A 17,689-nucleotide genomic window follows, 5' to 3' on the forward strand; every position below is an offset into this window, starting at 1 on the left:
ACGAGTGGAGCAGGCGTTTGAAATGTCTGTGTCCTGGACTCGCTGTCAACACACGTCAAAACCTGCACAAACCAAAGCTGTGTGAATCTGTAGTCGATCTTTTTATATCTGATGATATATAAGCGGTGGATACTGCAGCTACCCAAAGTCTCCTCTGTACCGACACTCTGTTATTTGTCTGTTTCTATAAAGTAAAAAAAGAAAGACAACTCACACTTTGGTCACAATACTCTTTGGATCTCTGTAATTTCAGTGTTCATGCATCTTATAAATATTTTCTTATCAAATAAATATGATAAACGTTCAGATTATTCCAGTTGGAATGAGAACACAGAAGGTCGTTGAAGCCCGGCAGAGGCACAGACAGTGTGTAGGACACAGACAGGCTGGTTCTCTCCATCATTGGAAACCAGGGGGCATTTGCCCTTAAACCAATTTGAAATCCGCACCCTTCACTTTGCCACTGACAGTGCACGGTTCAGCTGTGCCCGGATACAGGCTGCCTTTGTAACACTGACCCCATTTAAAATGGCAACAATGGCTGGATTGAGTCAGACCCTGAGAGCATCAACGACCTTCTGCACTTTTTTACATGTGCCTCTGTAAAAACAGCTGAGGGAGGAGACCAAACAGGAAGAACAAAAAAAAACATAGATATTAATGACGTAATTATTAAAATAACAGTGTTGTATTCAAGCAAACAGTACAAGTTTATCAAAGTATCAAAAATAACAATCAAACCAAGATTTAATGCAGTTTGATTACTCTATTATTATTGCCTCCTATCATGCTCAGCAATCATTTTACAATATTAGAAACACTGATGGTGTTAACTCACTTATCCAACCATCCAGTAGACATTATCCACCTTGGATAGAAAGTTACGACTCCATTTTTTACGGTGAGCGTTTCCATCATTCTTTTCTTTTGTTTACACGGCAATACACAGATTGTCTGGAAATCAACAACACCCCTCCTCAACAACACTGTTCCTGCTATGTTCTGCCATCTAGTGGTACAACATGCACAATGACCTTTCCGCTACACAGCACCGTCCATTAATGAACCTCCTGAACCTTCTCTGAATTCTCCCAACCTTCTCTCAATTCTTCAAACCTTCTCTGTCTTCTTTTAACCTTCTCTGTCTTCTTCTAACCTTCTCTGACTTCTTGTAACCTTCTCTGTCTTCTTCAAACCTCCTCTGTCATCTTCAAACCTTCTCTCAATTCTTCAAACCTTCTCTGTCTTCTTTTAACCTTCTCTGTCTTCTTCTAACCTTCTCTGACTTCTTGTAACCTCCTCTGTCATCTTCAAACCTTCTCTCAATTCTTCAAACCTTCTCTGTCTTCTTTTAACTTTCTCTGTCTTCTTCTAACCTTCTCTGACTTCTTGTAACCTTCTCTGTCTTCTTCAAACCTTCTCTGTCTTCTTCAAACCTTCTCTCAATTTTTCCAACCATCTTGGACTTCTTCTTACCTTCAAGGCCCATCACTACACCATCGGCACAATGAGGAAATCTCAATCAACATTGTATTCCCTTCCCTGGCTTTAAATGTCTTATCTTTCCAAGTCTATACACCAGAGCCCTTTTGAACAGTTTCCTTGCTGCTCTGATGTTTGCCCATGTCTCCAAGACGTTTGAAAAAGCTCAAAAACAGTCCAGTCGTGTCGGTCTTAGTCCACGAGTTCTTTGGGGCGATGTTTTCACTGTTCTTCTGCACGTGGTTTTCTGTGGGCTCCGTCGACTCCTGGTTTCGCTCCCCCTGCCCTTCATGTGTCGTATGGGCTGTGGAAACACTCGGCTGGTTTTTCTTCTCTTCTGTCAAACTACTATCTTGAGAGTCCGTTTTTTTAAGGTTGGGAGAAGCCTCATTAAAGTCAAACACTTGTTTTGGGGGACTGTTCTCAGTGAACTCTGCTCTCGCAGTATTAGGAGTTCTGATTGGAGACAGATCAAACAGAATATCCTGCTCTTCATCGGTTTTAGAGACTTTGGTAGGCAGTGTGTGGCGGCGGCCCAGGTTGCGTTTTGGCGTGGCGGGGGGGCTGATCAGAAACCGGATCAATTCATCATTGGTTGGATCTCCAGGGTAGCGGTCGGTTTCCTCATTGAAGGTGCGCTGACGAATCAACATGGGGCCATGACCAGGAGCTTTCTGATTTTCCAGAGAATGATCCACAGACGAGGAACTGCCACGACTCCTTTGAAAGTGCAACACTTTTTTAGATGCCTCTCGCAACTTTTGGGCTTCCTCCTCATTATTGTCCTGTATGCTCTCCTCCTCCTCATCATCATCATCAGTGTTGGTTGACAAATGTTTGCCTGAGGAGGAAGTGCTGGGGGTCCTATTGGCCGGATGTGTAAATCCTTTAGATTCCTCTTTACTGGAAGTTTTCATCTCCTCTTCTTCTTGAGGAATCACACTTATTGGCTTGCTGTCCTCGACGTTTGACTGGGCTTTGCTTTGTGAAACCTTGCCCGTGCTTTCAGCTGATGAATTCCATTCTTTTCTGAAAATCTCGTGGGCTGTAAATGAGGCACCTCCCTTTTCATTTGCAGGGGGGAGGTTTGCCTGTGAGGTGATTTCTGATAAGCTCCCTTTGTCTGGGCTGCAGCTCATCGGGCTTCCTTGAGTGGACGATGGTCTTTCAGATCTCCTGCGGGAGCCACGTCTGGTGAGGAGGTTCTGCAGGACGGACTCTAATGCGACACCGTCCATTTCCTTGTCTCTGCTGGAGCACGTAGCTGTGGACCTTCGCTTGGCAGAGATCTGTAATCTGTCTCTGTGTCTCCGCTTCACATCTGCCACCTCTCGTGCCTTGTTCTCCTGCAGAAAATTCACAAAGTTAATGGATCAATCAGATTTTTTTCTCAGCCAGGTGATGATAGCAGGCCAGTAGATATTCTTACCTGCACGGCCCGCAGGAACCTTTCACAGAAGGAGTTGAAAATGGAGCAACATTCCTCCAGTCTGAACTTGCTTGGGTCTTCACAGAAGTAATCGGCCACAGTATCACTCACCGACTGCAGTTCCTGAAAATCGTTCTCCACTTCGGCCAAGCAGACCTCAGCCTCCTATATGGAGCCCAAATGAGAAAAAATACATATCAGCACATGTAACCGACCATTTACATTCACCAAAACTCCAACAGGACGAATCCTCACTTTTAGAAAATCCTCCATCTGTGTCTTCAGGTCTTCCTGCTTCAGGGTGTCCACCTTGGCAGCTTGAACTTTCTTTACCTGTCGTGCAATCTCTGCTTCAACTTCACCTTTATTTATCCTGAAAGAATGAAATAAGTTGATTAACAATAATAAATAAAAAAAAGGAGGGGTAAAATAGGATGAGTGCTTTTGGATTTGGTGAATTGAGTCACCTCGCCGCAGCCACGATGTGTGTGAGTTGCTCTGGAAACTCAAGCAGGGCCATGTCGGCATTCAGAGCTTGCTGTGGTGGACAAGACAACGTGTATGAACATCACATGCAAAAAAAAAAACAGCCTCTAACTTGCAATAGTAATAATAAATATTAAAAGCCACTTGCCATCACGACATAATGCATCAGATTCATTCCAGGTTTGTTTGCTTTGGTGTCCACCAGCTTCAGCAGCGAGGCCATTCGGAAGCCGATTGCACTGCCTGCGTAGCTTCCCTGGGATCAATCAAATGAGACTCAGTGATGCACAAACGCAGAAGGATGTCATCCAAAAACATTATAATTAATAATATTATACTACACTTACAGCATTCATGTAATTTCCAGTCTTCAGTACCAGACGAATGACAGAATGGAGATTATCCGACTCCAACAGCTCTAAAAAAGAAGATACACAAAGTAAATATTTCGTCCAAACTTTTCGTTTACGATTATTTATTTATTTAAAACCAAAGATGAAATACAGTACCTCGTCCAGCAGCCGTCAGAATGCGTATGAATTCTCTCATTTCATCCATGAGCGGGAAAAACTCCTCTTTGAGCACCAGGCTTCTGAGACGCTCTTCATAACTGACACACACACAAAGTCTCCATCATTAATAAACTACTACTTATATTTAAGGCATTCCTGAGATCAGGTTGGAGGCAGCTCACCTGGGAATCCTCACTAGCCTCAGCATGAACAGATCTGCTTCAGGGAGAGCCGAGTCCGCACCCTTAAAACCCAGCAGCTGCTTGACCTGTGTTCATTCAAAGAAACATAGAACAAATCTTAAAACCAGCTTTAAAACTTGTAACTTGACATTGGAAACAAACGATCAGCTGACACAAGTACCTCTCCTTCCTCTGGCAGCAGCTTGCACAGCTCCCTAATTTTTCCTGAGCCAAAACTGTCACCACGTCCTGATATGATGTCTTGGATCATTTCTTTCAGAGGCCTGTTGGTGTGTGTGGGGGGGGGGACAGAGACAGAGACAGAGACAGATCTTTAAGTCATTAAAGGTTTTCACCGGGGTTGGGACATCTCAGGAGGAGTGTGTGTCACAGCAACACCACACTTGCTTGTCTGGAAGACGGCGACAAGTCTCTACATGCTCAAAAATCCTTGCAACAAAAAAAATTGCAACACTTCTGGCACTCTGATGTCAATACATGGTGAAACACACATGACAAGACGTAAGATTGATGGAATCTCATTGGACACTGGGAGAAAAACATATTTGGAGGAAAGTAGGTAAAAGCACTACATGTAAGTCATTATGCAGCACAGCAATGGAACCAACTGCCTCATGGTCTTTGGAAGGCCCCATCCATTCGGACTTTTAAATTCAAGAACCTTTAACTAAACTATTTTACAAAATCTACTCTTCTGTCATAGCTCCCGCTCCATCTGGAAAAACCAGTAATCAGTTTTTAATCTCTCTTAAAGACCCAGTTTTATAGGTGTCTATTTTAATAATATTATTGTTTTAACTGATCGTTTTTATTTTCTGTATCTGTGCTCTAATGCTGCATGATCTTCAAATTGCTTTAAATCGTTATTTTATGTTTGCTTTCAAGATAAAAATGTTAACTCATAAAGCCCATTGTAACTGTGTTTTGAAAGGTGCTATACAAATAACTTTTATTATTACTATCATTGTATCTTATTTGATTATTTCACACATTTCAATGTATTTTTAAATAATTCATCTGTATTTATCTATTGTATTGTATTACTTTTCTAAATCATTATTTAAACAAAATTGTATCTAGATTTTACTTTTATTTCTTTTAGCTCTTTAATCTCTTTGAATTCTTCTCTTTTAAATATCTTTTATTTAGAAATTTGTATTATGTGATTCCTGTTTAAAACTTATATTATTATTATTATTGTTTTGAATTCACGTGTACAGCAACTTGAATCTACCTGGGAAACCCTAGGAAATGTGCTTTACATCTATAGCCTAGATTGTGTATTTATGTCTGAATCCATGTTTTTTTCAGTTTTGCTGCTGATGAATTTCTGGGCATCTCATTGTCCTCATAATGTCACTGTTAACAATGGTGTTGTTAACAGTCTACAAAGAATAGTTTACCATTTCCTATTGCAGATCTGCTTCATGCACATAACAGCCTTCGGCAATACTTTTACAATACCTCTCCATAATTGATCTGCAGGTTATGAAAGGGAGGCGGCCTGTCGGAGCTGCAGAGCAGAGTGTCAGACCTGTCAGGACACGTCCGCACTAAAGCTTTACTGGGCATGAGACAGCCATGTTGCAGAGTAAACTGCGTGAGCCTCATCCTGCATTGTTTGATTACCCTGGGAGATATCACACCTTATGAACATGCCACCGGTGACTCACCGCTTGAATTGCTTCAGGAAAATTCCAATGTTCATGCTCCTCTTGGAGTTCAGGATGGAAACCTGGGAGGAGAAGCAGACACAGACCTGGTTATAATCAGCTTGTCAGTGCCGGAGATAATGTCACTGTTGTTTTTGTATCAAGGAGACGTCTGCTCTCCAAACAGACAGTCGGTTCCAAAGGTTACGAGTTCTTGGAGTTGATTGTATTGAACAATCGGGGCTAAGATACTTCTTCTTTTTTTTTTTTGCATCAGTGCTACATCTTGTTATTGTTTCTCTTGAGAAGTTAACATAGGTCAAAGTAAAAAGAAAAAGTGTTGAGATACTTTTAACCCAGATGTTAAGACTGACTGTAATTAATGATAGTGGCAGATGTAAGCAGATAAGACCGAATGCCATAAAGCAGACTTACTTTCGATTAAATGGCAATAAACATAGATTATTATAAAACTCGGCTTGAATACGAGAAACAATAAGGCCAGTGGACAGAGCCGCGCTGCACGAGGACACACATATACCGTCCTTTAGCAAACAGAGGAGAATAATATTGAGACTCCACCCTTACTACCATGTACTATTATTGTATTTCTGCCAGTCATGGCAAATGCATAATAAGTAATAAACAACTGAGGAAATGCTTAGCCACATCTACACAGAGTTGTCTGCAATGGTGGTTTTAAGGTTTTCCAACCTTTTAAAGAAAGTTTCCTCTTTATCTCAACTTCACGCCGATGTGAAACGTCAATCCAGCTCAATATGTCAGTGCTACACAACAACAACTCCAGACACTTCCACGTGGTTTAACCATCACTCTGATTCAGCTTGGTGTCACATCTGTAACCTCTGGTGTGCTCACCAGTTCCCCTCCTGCACTGGCCGTCGGTTGCGACCTGAGACTCTGGCGGTTCTGGGCCTTGAGCTGCTGGCCCTGCTTGTGGCTGAACAGCTCCTCCATGTGATCCGTGTCCAGCTTGTACTCCCCGTCAATCTTATCCGTGGTCCAGATGTTGTGCTTTCCCACCACACTGTGCTTGGGAAGCGTTTCCCAGTTGAAATTGCGCATCTTGGAGCGCCGCCGCTCCCCCTTGAAATTGATGCCCAGGCCATTTAGGGGTGGAGGAAAGCCAGGGGCAGGTGGTGGTGGAGGAGGAGGGGGTGGTGCCGGAGCAGGTGGTGGTGGTGGTGGTGGCGGTGGAGATGATACCAGCAGCGAGGGCGGAGTGGGAGGACCTCCTGGTTGCATCTTTTGGGGAAGAGCTCTCAGAGGGCTTGGGATGCAGACATCACCGCACAACATGCACACAGGATTAAAGCCTATGGAGCGAAGAATGAGCTGCTCTTGAATGACGGTTGTTACAGGAGAGCGGTGCAGCCGTTGTGTCAAGGATCTTTTCAGTTGGGATGATGCATTCAGACTGAAAGAGACAGAGCAGGGTGGGGACACAGTTACAAACATGTGCACCACAACTGTGAACACATGTCTACACAGTAATGACTAATACTAAGAACCGCTTATTGCTGTAGAAACAAGTTTTGTTGACATATGGACGTTAAAACAAACGATGCAAAATGAAAAGGTTCAGCAGTAATGTTCTGAAATAATGTTAAATTTAAAAATGAAATAAAATAAAACTCAATATAAAACTAGTCAGTAAATCAAATATAATCCTTAAAACATTAAATTGAGCAGCCACAAAGAGGTGTCATAAGTAATCCATAAAGAAGTGAAGCATCATGATTTTATGATTACCCTGAATCATAAAATAGATCGGGATTTTGGATTATATTTCTTTTGTCAATTTAGGAGTAACTGTTAAAAAGATTATATTGACTATGTTAAATTCAGTTATAAATATGATGCACCATTATTTTAGTTAATTAAAAACATGATGTAAATTTGTATAAAGTATAATTTCAGATCGTAAAGACAGGTTTCATTTTCATTTAAACTAATCTAGTCCTAAGGACAATGTTAAACTTAGTTACTGAGCTAGATAAACATGAAGCTCGGTTGATAAAAACATTACATAGAAGAATGTTTTAATCATAAAGACTGGTTTTATTTAGCATACAGAAAGTCAAAACACATGGAAAGTAACACGTAAAAAAGTAAAAAGTCAACAACACAGCCATGAAAGACTACAAAAACAAGGGTGACAATAGAATGAGGTCAAATCAGCTACTGAAGCTACTGACTCACTCTAAACAACTAAAACTACTTGTTACAGTAAAAATCACCATCAGCTTGAGATCCAGAAGTAAAAACATTGCTCTTACCTTTACTGGTAATGATCCTGTGGAGTTTCCCTCTTTTCCTACTTTGAGCTCCCAGTCCTCCAACGGAAAGGGTGACATCAGACTGGGGAGAACAAGCTGGATGTCGAAACTGCCTGCGTGTGAGCGACACGCCCAGGTAACCTCCACACCTTTTCCTGAGAAGGAGGAACTCTGGGAAACTGGAGTCATCTGCTGGCTGTGTTTTGTGTGCAGCTTGTCAAGGGGGGGTGTTATGTGGACAGTCCACTGGTTTATAGACTGATTAATGTCCACACTGATAGGGACAAAAATCAATTTACCTCTTAAAGGCATTTGCTGGCTGATAAATTAACTCGGGCAGCACACAAAACACCCGATCGCTCCTTTAATACGCCATTGCAACTGTCATCCTCCTTCAGCGGCTGTGTTTACTTTCATGTTTGGTGAGAAAGAGATAGACAACACATACGATTCTTGGTTAAACATCAATCCACTTGAGCAGATCACACAGTAGTGGATTGAATCTGTGCTGCTGCTGCTGCTGTTGGTCACTTTGGCCTTTAGCTGTTTTGAGGGATAGTCAATTAGCTTCAAGCGCTTCTTCAACCCTGACCCACCATTGATAAGAGCTTCAGAATGAGAGTGTTTGTGTGCAAATCAGCTGGATCCACATTATCAGAAACAGTTTCAGCTACAGTCCCTGATCCTCTTCTGCCGAATAACAAAAGAAGTGGAAGAATGATCCTTTAAAACAATAATACAAATACAGATGTGTTTAATCTTAATTTGAACCCTTCAGGAAGAAATGTGCTAATCACACAGTGATGGAGAGTCTGATCAGAATCTTAGTTACGAAGTATTTTCACACATATAATGAATTTGCTGTGTGGTATGTGTGTGAATAAGCATATACACTAAAATATAAAATCAGGGAACAGTGTGTAAACAATATAAAAGTGCATATATACAAAATAAAAAATAAAGACATGTACAATTGGAGCGTTTGCACAGTATATTTAAAATATATAATACTTCTAATAACATAAAAATTAAATTTAGTATAATCACATAACATATAATATATAATAAAAAATATATTTATTTAAAAAATAAGTGACCGAAATATTGATTTAAAACTATTAATAAAATAAAGTGGTACTCTTTAACCAAACCCTAATGAAAAGCTCTGAGGTTTACTTTTAAAAGAGAACAGATAATTCCTCAGAGTGGATCCATAACGACTGGGCAGCTTTATTCTAGGTGATGTGAGGAGACCTTTGACCTCACGGGTCTGTATGGTGTGTATTCACTGAGCATGTCAGTAAAACAGGAATGCTTTCATCTGCAGATTAGTGCGGTGTGTGTTCTATTGTGTTGTATTCAGCTAGGAGTGTGTTTACTGGATGAGAAGCGGGGAAAGGAATCATCTTCAGGTTCAAGTTGGGGTTTTTAATGTTGTTATAATGCTGTAATCATCACCTGCACAAACCAACACAAACAAAAAACATCCGGCTTATATAAACTGCTGTAAATTAGGCCAAACGAGATGTTTCTCATGCAAGATCCCCAAGAGAATTTCTTTCAAGCAAACGCAGCATCAGTGGATCCACAGTTTGAGGAGTGTGTGGGGAAGAGAAACTGGGAGCTGGAAGCACCAGTGGTTTCAATGTGCTGTCAATGGAGCCATACATATTAATTATGTGCATACAATGCAATGAAATACAGTGCATCGCATACATTGCAATGAAACTAGGTCAATACGTTAACAGTTAATGCAAGGGAGTTTGACCAACAACAGTTTGACTAATAAGAATTTCCATACAAGGTCTAAGTTTTGTTTAGAGAGACTGTTAAATGGCTCGCTAGCTTGACAGAAGAATGTAAGAAAGACAATATTCTGATCATATCCCAATAACATTGATTTAATTAAATTCTGTTTAAATGAATTTGGTTTTTCATTGCCGTTGAGAACAAACTGATCCAGTGGATTTATCTTTATTTAAAAGGATGTTTTTGCCTTTGCCCATTAAGGTTATGTTTTCACCCCCAGGTCCATTTCCCAAATTACAGAACAGACTTCCATGAAAATTTGCAGGAGGAAGGGACATAGTCCAAGAAAGAGCCCATTACAATTTGACGAGGAACTTCTTGTCTTTTTGGGGGCGTTTTTCACAGTTTCACAGATTTCCAAGGGGATCGTTAAGGAGCCTGTGGTTCGTTGGCAGATGGACGCACTCTCCTGAGGGCAACTTTAGTAGTTTCGTGTTTCAAACGATAGTAAAAGCACTGAACATGTGATCAAGTTGCTTCTCAGCCTTTAAATCATTAACCTGACATCGAAGAGGAAATCATCAAACCAGGATTTCATTCATTATTAATTCAGTCAGGGACAAGTTAGATATATATCAGACTGTATTGCCATATACATACATATTACATACATTGTGACTCTTCTCTGTACATTCTCCTGTGAAAGCGTCCCATGTCAAACCGCACAGTTACGTGAAACCAAAACAAAACATCCAGCAGACTTTTTTAGAAATGCAGAACAAGACAAAGATCATCAGCTTACTAGGAACTTAAAAAGCAGAAGTTAGCCTAACATACGGGAAATAAATAACATAAAACAATAAAAATGTACTCATACATTCGGTCATTGAAGAGACGTTGAAATTGGCACGCATGTCATCACGTGTTCATTATTCCCGCTCACTATGTGTGTTTTAAAACCAGAGATTTTTAAACCTGAGCCTCAAACACCGGTCTGATCAAAGAGACTCTTACACTGGCTATTGAAGTTTAAATTTGATTTCCTTTATGATAACTGAGATCTTGAGTTTTTGAGGCATGATTTCACGTGTAAACACTGGCATTAAAAAAAGAGTCTACTGCTAGAGACTTATCGGAAGGTACCAAACATTTAGGAAGATCCAATTATTCATTGATTGTGTATTAGTTGAAAGAAAAAACACTATATTGACAATATTTATTTTCCCTTCTATGCATGTCAACTGTAAACTGACCAGTCAGGCAGGTATTCCACAAAGCGATATCAGAAATTTAGAGGGATAACTTAAAACAGTGTTATATTCTGATAACTTTAAATCTGTTCAACTAAAACGTGAGGAATATGGTAAATTCATGCACACTCATGATTTTAAATACATTTTCAGAGTTTGTTTCTGAATATCCTTGACATTATCTCTCTAGCTTGCTGATGTGATTTGTAGAATTCCTTCCTGAATGGATTTAAATCGAAAATTTTCAAGATAACACTTCAGACAACATTAAAAACAAAGAAAAGAAAGCATGTGCAAATAAAGCAAAGGGGCATCTCCACAATAGTAGACTATACTTTACATAAATAAGAAACGATATATATGTAAATGATTGTGTACCTAAAGAATAACAAAGTAAAAAGAAGTCAATTTGTGACTTAACAAAAAAGTTGTACATACAACCCAGACCTTTTTTTCCATCTATGTAAAATAAGTGATACTGGAAAACATTAAAAAACAATCCCCCTGTTTTTCCTTTATCACGGGCCGCTACTGATCCTACGATAGACTCCTTTATACACTTGCTTCTTGTCCATCTAACCACAATGTCACGTTCTTCACTGACCAGCTCGTCACTGTACATGTCACACAGCCGGGCCCGGAGCGGTCTTCACTGCTCCTCCAGCCAGGACGGCTTGTCGGATCCCGGGGGCTTTAGCTTCACATTGAACTGTATTAGAGTCTGTTCCAGCTGCTGCTGGTTGCCAGCAAAGTAAGCTGAGATAGCATTATGGAAGAGGAGCAGCTGCTTGTGCATCACCTTCACCTAAAGACGGGGAGGAAACAAAGAAAAGCCATTAGGAACTCAGGTTTAAGTCTCCAAAGGAAAGCACAGGCCAGTAAAATCTATTAGATGCTATTTACCTTAAGCCATTCAAGTCTTACAAGCTGATTATTCATTTTCCTGGTTTTCATTAATTAACAAATAAAATAAAAATGAAACAGAATTATGTTTTTTATGTTTTCTTTATTTGTACTTCTTTGAAAAGCTCTTTGAAATGGCTGTTTTGAAAGGTGCTTATAAAAACAGAGTTATTATTATTGATACATGTTTTTTACTGTGTGGGTCCAGGATCTGTGTCTCTTTGCACAGTAATTAAATTGTACAGTGTTGCATGAGGGGTTAATAGCCTTATTATGTGGTTAGGCTAGTGAGTCACTTTGAGACCATCTATAATGGTATTAATCAGCTTTGAAAGTGTTTGATTATTTCACTTTAACCTCCAGGAGTTTCTAAACGATTGTGTAACATGTTCTTATTCATGATGAGTAAACAATAATTCTTATAGTCCTATAGGAAGTGCCGATAAGTGGACTTTGTGTAAAAAACACAGACTGTCAGAGCAAAGAAAACTGCCAGAGGAGTCGACTCGGCTGATTAGTGGCTGCTGGGAAACAGATCAACCAGACCAACATTTTGGGAAGCAATCAGATGCTGTTATATTGTCAGATGGCTATGGGAGGATGAGAAACTGGACTCACTGATGCATAATGATATGTTGGATTACTTCAAGATGAACACTTAAATCAGTGAGGATTTGTATTTCACTTTTCTCCTTGCTAGTGTCTGAGTGTAGAATAAAAACATAAACCTTAAAGTTACATTTTGTAATGACACTGTTCCAAAAACTTCTCTTTGGATAAACAGGCTGTTCACATACAAAAGGAAAACCGGTGACTACAAACCTTGTTCTCCTCCAGGAATTTGAGTTTGATGGTGACGTCACTGCGCAGTCTTTCATATTTGTCTCTGTGTATCTGGTAATCGTGCTGAGCCATCTCGATGCGAACCATGGCCGCTGCATCCTTGGGGCCCAAGCTGAGCTCCTCTAGATCTGAGCGGTAGGCATCGAACTCAAGTCTGCATGTGAACAACGAGAAAAGCTGTCACACGCTCTGATCTTCCAATTATCACCCAGCACCAATTCAGATTATTTTCCATAACTCCTAAATGGTATGTCGGGTTGGGTTACCTTGCATTTTCATACAGCCTGATGGTCATCAGAGTGTCGTCCATTGTTTTGTTCACCAGGGTGTTGATACTGGCCACGAAGAAGGTAATGGCGCCCAGGAGGGCCTCGCCATTTTTACACAGCAGCTTCTGGGTTTCTGCATTGTAACCAAATTCATCCTGCAGAGCAAAACAAAGGTTTTACATACTTATCAGATCTGATTTCATTTCATGTCACACGGGGAGCTTTAGCGTTTCCGTACCTGCAGCTCTGGTGACTTCTGGCTGAGGTCGGTGAAGCTGTCTCCTAAAGCCTGCTGTGTCTCCACCATGCTCTGGAAATGATTGATGAGTGCAGTGGCCAGACTCAGGACGTGCTCATACTTGCTCTTGGTGTCTCTTAACACGTCGATCTGAGCCTCCAGTTCCAGGTCCACTGTTCTCGAGCCCCGGCCGAACCGCTCGGAGAACATCTGTTTGGTGCACTGAGCAGCCGACGTGGAAAGAGATGACATAAACTCAAGAGTACAACAAATATGAATTCAATAAGGAGGGCAGCATTTATAAAGAAGTGCCCAAATACCTTGTATGTGTTTATGCCCCATTTCTTGACACTATCTATTTTCTCCACTGCCACACCGCGGGTGACTTCTTCAGTTGAACTACTCGGGTTGTGGCTTGATGACCCTAAAAGAGGAATAAACAAAAATGTCAATCTGATGGTCTAATGCTTTTAAAAGTTTACACAGCAGAGTTTTGAGTCGTGACAATGAATGAGGTCTGTGTGGACATGAGCCCCGGGGATACCTGCATGCTGGTTTGTGTGTTGGGCAAGTCGACCGGCTGCAGATTGGCTCGTAGGCAAGCCAACACCCCTGGATTTCATGCGAATGTCTGAAATGAGCATGGCGATGATAAAGGGTGAGGATGGAAGGGCGGTAGAGGATATGCAGCTGAGTGTGTAAATGAAAAGGTGAAGGTTAGTCTCCGTGGTGGAGGATACATACTTAGTAGGAGTTAAAATGTTTTATTTGGGGAGATAATCCTCCATGCATCATGCAGAACAAAGTGATTTATGAGAAAAAATGAAAATGGACTTTATGGAATGAAAGGTAAATACCAAGCAATGACAAAATAACAGTCATCCAAAGTGCATTTTTCACAGAAGAGGACATCCATGACGGACGCCAACACATTTCAAGTCACAGCCCTGTGATATCGAGTTAGTGCATCCTTCATTTTGACACCTGCCAAAATATGTCTTGTTGCTGAAGCTCAAAGTTGAGGAGGTACAAGCAAGACTGAAAACAACCCCCTAGGTCAAGCATTTTCAAAAACCTTTTACAGGAGGGGTGGGGGGCCAAGACAGACGAACATATAAAAGGTTAACTCAGAAAACGGTCGTGAGAGTACACAGCCACCTGGTCCTGGTGCAGGGGCTCGTCTTCTGTCCAGATACTCGGGGTTGTAGTGAATAGCAGGCCCTATGGGATATGGATGTTTGTAATTTAAAGCAGGAGCATGGAGGACAGCAGCGCTCTAGTGACACATTAATATACAGGCAGGGAAAAGGTCTCGGTGTGCTTTCTTTGAGGGACATTACACAACAGCCTCTCTGTGAATGAAGGATCGCAACAACAGGGACATAGTCCTGGTCATCATACCCTGCAACCAACAACACACAGAATGGGACGAAAAGGGGGGTAATTGAAACATGAAGTGGAACGAGCAGTGAGCTGTCTGTACTGTGAACAGGGTAGAGGATAGTAGTTAGGGTTTGGTTCCAGTACCTTTGATGGAGCTGGTTGGAATGATGCCCCCTGCTGGCCCTCCGTAACCTCCTGAGACAATGCTGGTTTCATTCAGGTTGGGTCCGGACACCATCACCTGCTGCAAATCCTGATGGATTTACAACAACAAATGACATCAATATTGGTTTTCATCATCTGCATGACGTGTCTGTGAAAAGCTCATATTGGCAGATTTTTCATCAAAGTACAAAAGGATAAGTTTCTCCTTCTCACTCTCATGTGACTGAACTAACCAATAAGATGCCAGAAAGGCCTCAGACTCAGGTCAAGGTAAAAAACGACAAAGGCAGATCAACACATCATCACTCCTGCTCTTATGAAATATTAAAATAGGTAAAGAATGAATCTGTAACATAAATATGTAAATGTGTTGTTTTCCTTACCCTAGAATGAGTCCTTTGTATTTAAATCCTTTATATTTACATAGGGGGCGGGTCCACCATGTTGTTAACAGTATCCCAGACTGGACAAACTAAACATCCTTTGAGTTTTTATGACAGGAGGTTGTTCAGCTGCAACAGGACTCTTCACCACTTGACTCTACACACTGAACCTTCAACCTTCCATTTTACAGTAACATCAGTCCTGGCTGCAAAACACACTAATCCTGGTGATCTACAGTATTGTTTGTGTTCAGGGCCTGTGTGTGGGAACAGGCCTGTGTGTGTGTGTATGTGTGTGTGGGTGGGGGGGTCGACATTTTGTCCCCATCAGTCTTTTACAGTCCCGGTCTGTGCACGTCACACAGGACGGGGACAACATGGGACACACACACACACACTGACCTGCTCCAGGCTGTCATCCTCTGCCAGTGTCCCCGTGTCTCCATTGCTGTTGATGGGGATCTCCATGGTTGCTGCCTTGCTCATGATGCTGTCTGCCATGATGAAGTCTCTGCAAGACAGCAACACTAGAGATGAGACTCACACACACAGACACACACAGACACACACAGACACACGCACATCTAGCTCACACTGATGCTAGCACGGTGCTGATGTGGCGGCTAACTGACAGCTAGCTTGCTCACCAGTGTAGCGCCGCCGAGCCCGATACCTGGAGCAGACTCCAGCTGTCCTTCAACCCGCACAGCAGCGTCGACACTTCGGGTAGCTTCTCCGGTAACAATTGACGGTTGTCTTCAGTTGCAGGTCACCGACGCATCCATGGTTGTTCGTCCCGTCGCGTTCACGCAAACCCCGCAGCCGCCTCCATTTACCTCAGTCAGAAAATCCCTGCATCCAGCCTGCTAGCAGCTTTAGCCTCCCTTCAAATTAAAAGTATGCGTCATTTTTATTTTCTATTATGTGATGGTATGGTTCGGCTTAGCGGGTCAAACAAAATTAAATAAGTCGTATTACATTTTTATGGCGTTAAAATAAAACAAAATTGAGGCCCGATGCATATACCGTGCATGCATGCTTTTATTTTGAAGGATACTACCTTAAACGTAGCATCACCATCACCCCCCACCCCTCGCCTCCTCCTCCTCCTCCTCCTCCTCCTCCTCCTCCGGCTCTTTCTTCCACGTAGTGCAGTGCTGACGTTGCTTTCTACACCCAAGCTGCAGTACCTCCTCACTCCTCAGGATAGCGCTGACAGCTCACTAACCAGAAGCAGATCAAAGGATAGCCCCGTCATGTCACACACACACACACACACACACACACACTCACACACACAAAGTGACTCTCCATCAGAGACTCCATAGAGCCGCGGGGCCCCTCAGATGTTGTGAGTCAGTTGTGAGTGTTAATCATCGGAGTTGTGTCCTGCTACGTTGATTGCAAAATATCTCCTGGAATCAAACTGTATAAATACACTCGTTTGTTTTCCTGATGTGAGACGCCCTGGAGTTGGGCCTCACCCCGTGGTAAAGTGACCACACTTCCAATTATCTGCCTCATTTGTTTCAATCACGGATGCTAGCGAAGAGCACATGGTCACCAAATGTAGATATTTTTTAGTTTTTTTGTCTGTAATCACTCGAAATCTGAGCAGAACCGAACCCTAACACCCGCCCACGGTTGATTCCTGTTGTAAAATAGTTAATTATCCTCGATGTGCTGATTTCCTGCACGGACTGTATTTTCCAAACATCTAAAGATGTCACGTTGAGACAACCTTTCTTGTTCTTCATCCTCGTTGAACTCATCCTTCTTTTTTTCCGACTATCGCACATGACTGAATTTGACTACTGCCTCCCGGAGATCAAACACAACAAAATGGAAAACGATGAAGCCGGGTTATTCATGTTTTCCCCTTAATCTACAAATCAGCTTGTCAAAGGCTATTTGACTGACATGATACTTTTGCTTTTGATCCTTCTGCCAAAATGCATAGATTTTTGGAGCATAATATTGGACAGGGTATGCGGTGCACCATATACAAACATAAGTATAGGGTTGAGTATTCTTTCGCGTGTGTGTAAACATTTGCAGCCATGCAATTCATAAATTATATCTTGAAGCACTAGAGTAAAATGTACAAGTTCAAGGAACTCGCTCTTTCTCTCTCTGGAGTGTTTGACAATCTCTAGTCCAATGTAGTATATCTGTTTTATACTGAGTGCATTGTGTATGTAACAAGGCCGTTTATCTCTAAATATTTTACTGCTAGTATGTCTTAGTATATTTTATTGATGGCACCAGTTCATTAAGAAAATCCCTCGTACAGAATTTAGCTGCTTTCACACGCACGCTGAACTCCGGCTGTGTAAGTGAGAATGCAAATATCCAATTATGTTGCTCCGGACATTTTCCAAAACCTCTCCTGCCAGTCTCCTTTAATCAATGGAAGATGTCGAAGTTAGCCCGTGTCCAGAA

The 17,689-nt window shown here is 41.6% G+C and overlaps 2 protein-coding genes across 4 annotated transcripts; both read right to left on the minus strand.

The window, feature by feature from the left end:
* Positions 1–216: 216 nt before the first annotated feature.
* Positions 217–8,139, minus strand: LOC133951295 (FH2 domain-containing protein 1-like). Its single transcript, XM_062385151.1, has 12 exons — positions 8,065–8,139; positions 6,644–7,202; positions 5,786–5,847; positions 4,273–4,375; positions 4,092–4,177; positions 3,907–4,007; positions 3,745–3,815; positions 3,546–3,653; positions 3,379–3,449; positions 3,167–3,284; positions 2,912–3,076; positions 217–2,828 (listed from the first exon to the last, which is right to left on the minus strand). The coding sequence occupies exons 2-12, from the start codon at positions 7,082–7,084 to the stop codon at positions 1,572–1,574; spliced, it is 2,583 nt and encodes an 860-aa protein (XP_062241135.1). The 5' UTR covers positions 7,085–7,202; positions 8,065–8,139; the 3' UTR covers positions 217–1,571.
* Positions 8,140–10,437: 2,298 nt separating this feature from the next.
* Positions 10,438–16,095, minus strand: LOC133952333 (arfaptin-2-like). Of its 3 annotated transcripts, XM_062386740.1 has the most exons (10): positions 15,895–16,095; positions 15,650–15,758; positions 14,844–14,952; positions 14,475–14,537; positions 13,861–13,947; positions 13,637–13,740; positions 13,317–13,538; positions 13,076–13,233; positions 12,789–12,963; positions 10,438–11,868 (listed from the first exon to the last, which is right to left on the minus strand). In XM_062386740.1, the coding sequence occupies exons 2-10, from the start codon at positions 15,746–15,748 to the stop codon at positions 11,713–11,715; spliced, it is 1,173 nt and encodes a 390-aa protein (XP_062242724.1). In that variant the 5' UTR covers positions 15,749–15,758; positions 15,895–16,095; the 3' UTR covers positions 10,438–11,712. The 3 variants fall into 3 exon arrangements, with proteins under 3 accessions (XP_062242724.1, XP_062242725.1, XP_062242726.1); XM_062386741.1 differs by lacking the exon at positions 14,475–14,537; XM_062386742.1 differs by lacking the exons at positions 13,861–13,947; positions 14,475–14,537.
* Between the last annotated feature and the right edge of the window lie 1,594 nt (positions 16,096–17,689).

This window comes from Platichthys flesus, chromosome 4, assembly GCF_949316205.1.
Source record: "Platichthys flesus chromosome 4, fPlaFle2.1, whole genome shotgun sequence".
In the NCBI taxonomy this organism is placed as follows: Eukaryota; Metazoa; Chordata; class Actinopteri; order Pleuronectiformes; family Pleuronectidae; genus Platichthys; species Platichthys flesus.

What these genes read in the sequence shown, in the direction of transcription:
- LOC133952333 (XM_062386740.1), bottom strand. Translation starts at nt 15,748, where the DNA reads ATGGCAGACAGCATCATGAGCAAGGCAGCAACCATGGAGATCCCCATC. An exon ending in AGCCCCTGCACCAGGACCAG is followed by an intron (nt 13,948 to 14,474) that starts GTGGCTGTGTAC and finishes TGCTCATTTCAG; the next exon opens with ACATTCGCATGAAATCCAGG. An exon ending in AGGCTGTATGAAAATGCAAG is followed by an intron (nt 12,964 to 13,075) that starts GTAACCCAACCC and finishes GTTCACATGCAG; the next exon opens with ACTTGAGTTCGATGCCTACC.
- LOC133951295 (XM_062385151.1), bottom strand. Translation starts at nt 7,084, where the DNA reads ATGTTGTGCGGTGATGTCTGCATCCCAAGCCCTCTGAGAGCTCTTCCC. An exon ending in TGCTGCCAGAGGAAGGAGAG is followed by an intron (nt 4,178 to 4,272) that starts GTACTTGTGTCA and finishes GAATGAACACAG; the next exon opens with GTCAAGCAGCTGCTGGGTTT. An exon ending in AGATGGAGGATTTTCTAAAA is followed by an intron (nt 3,077 to 3,166) that starts GTGAGGATTCGT and finishes GGCTCCATATAG; the next exon opens with GAGGCTGAGGTCTGCTTGGC.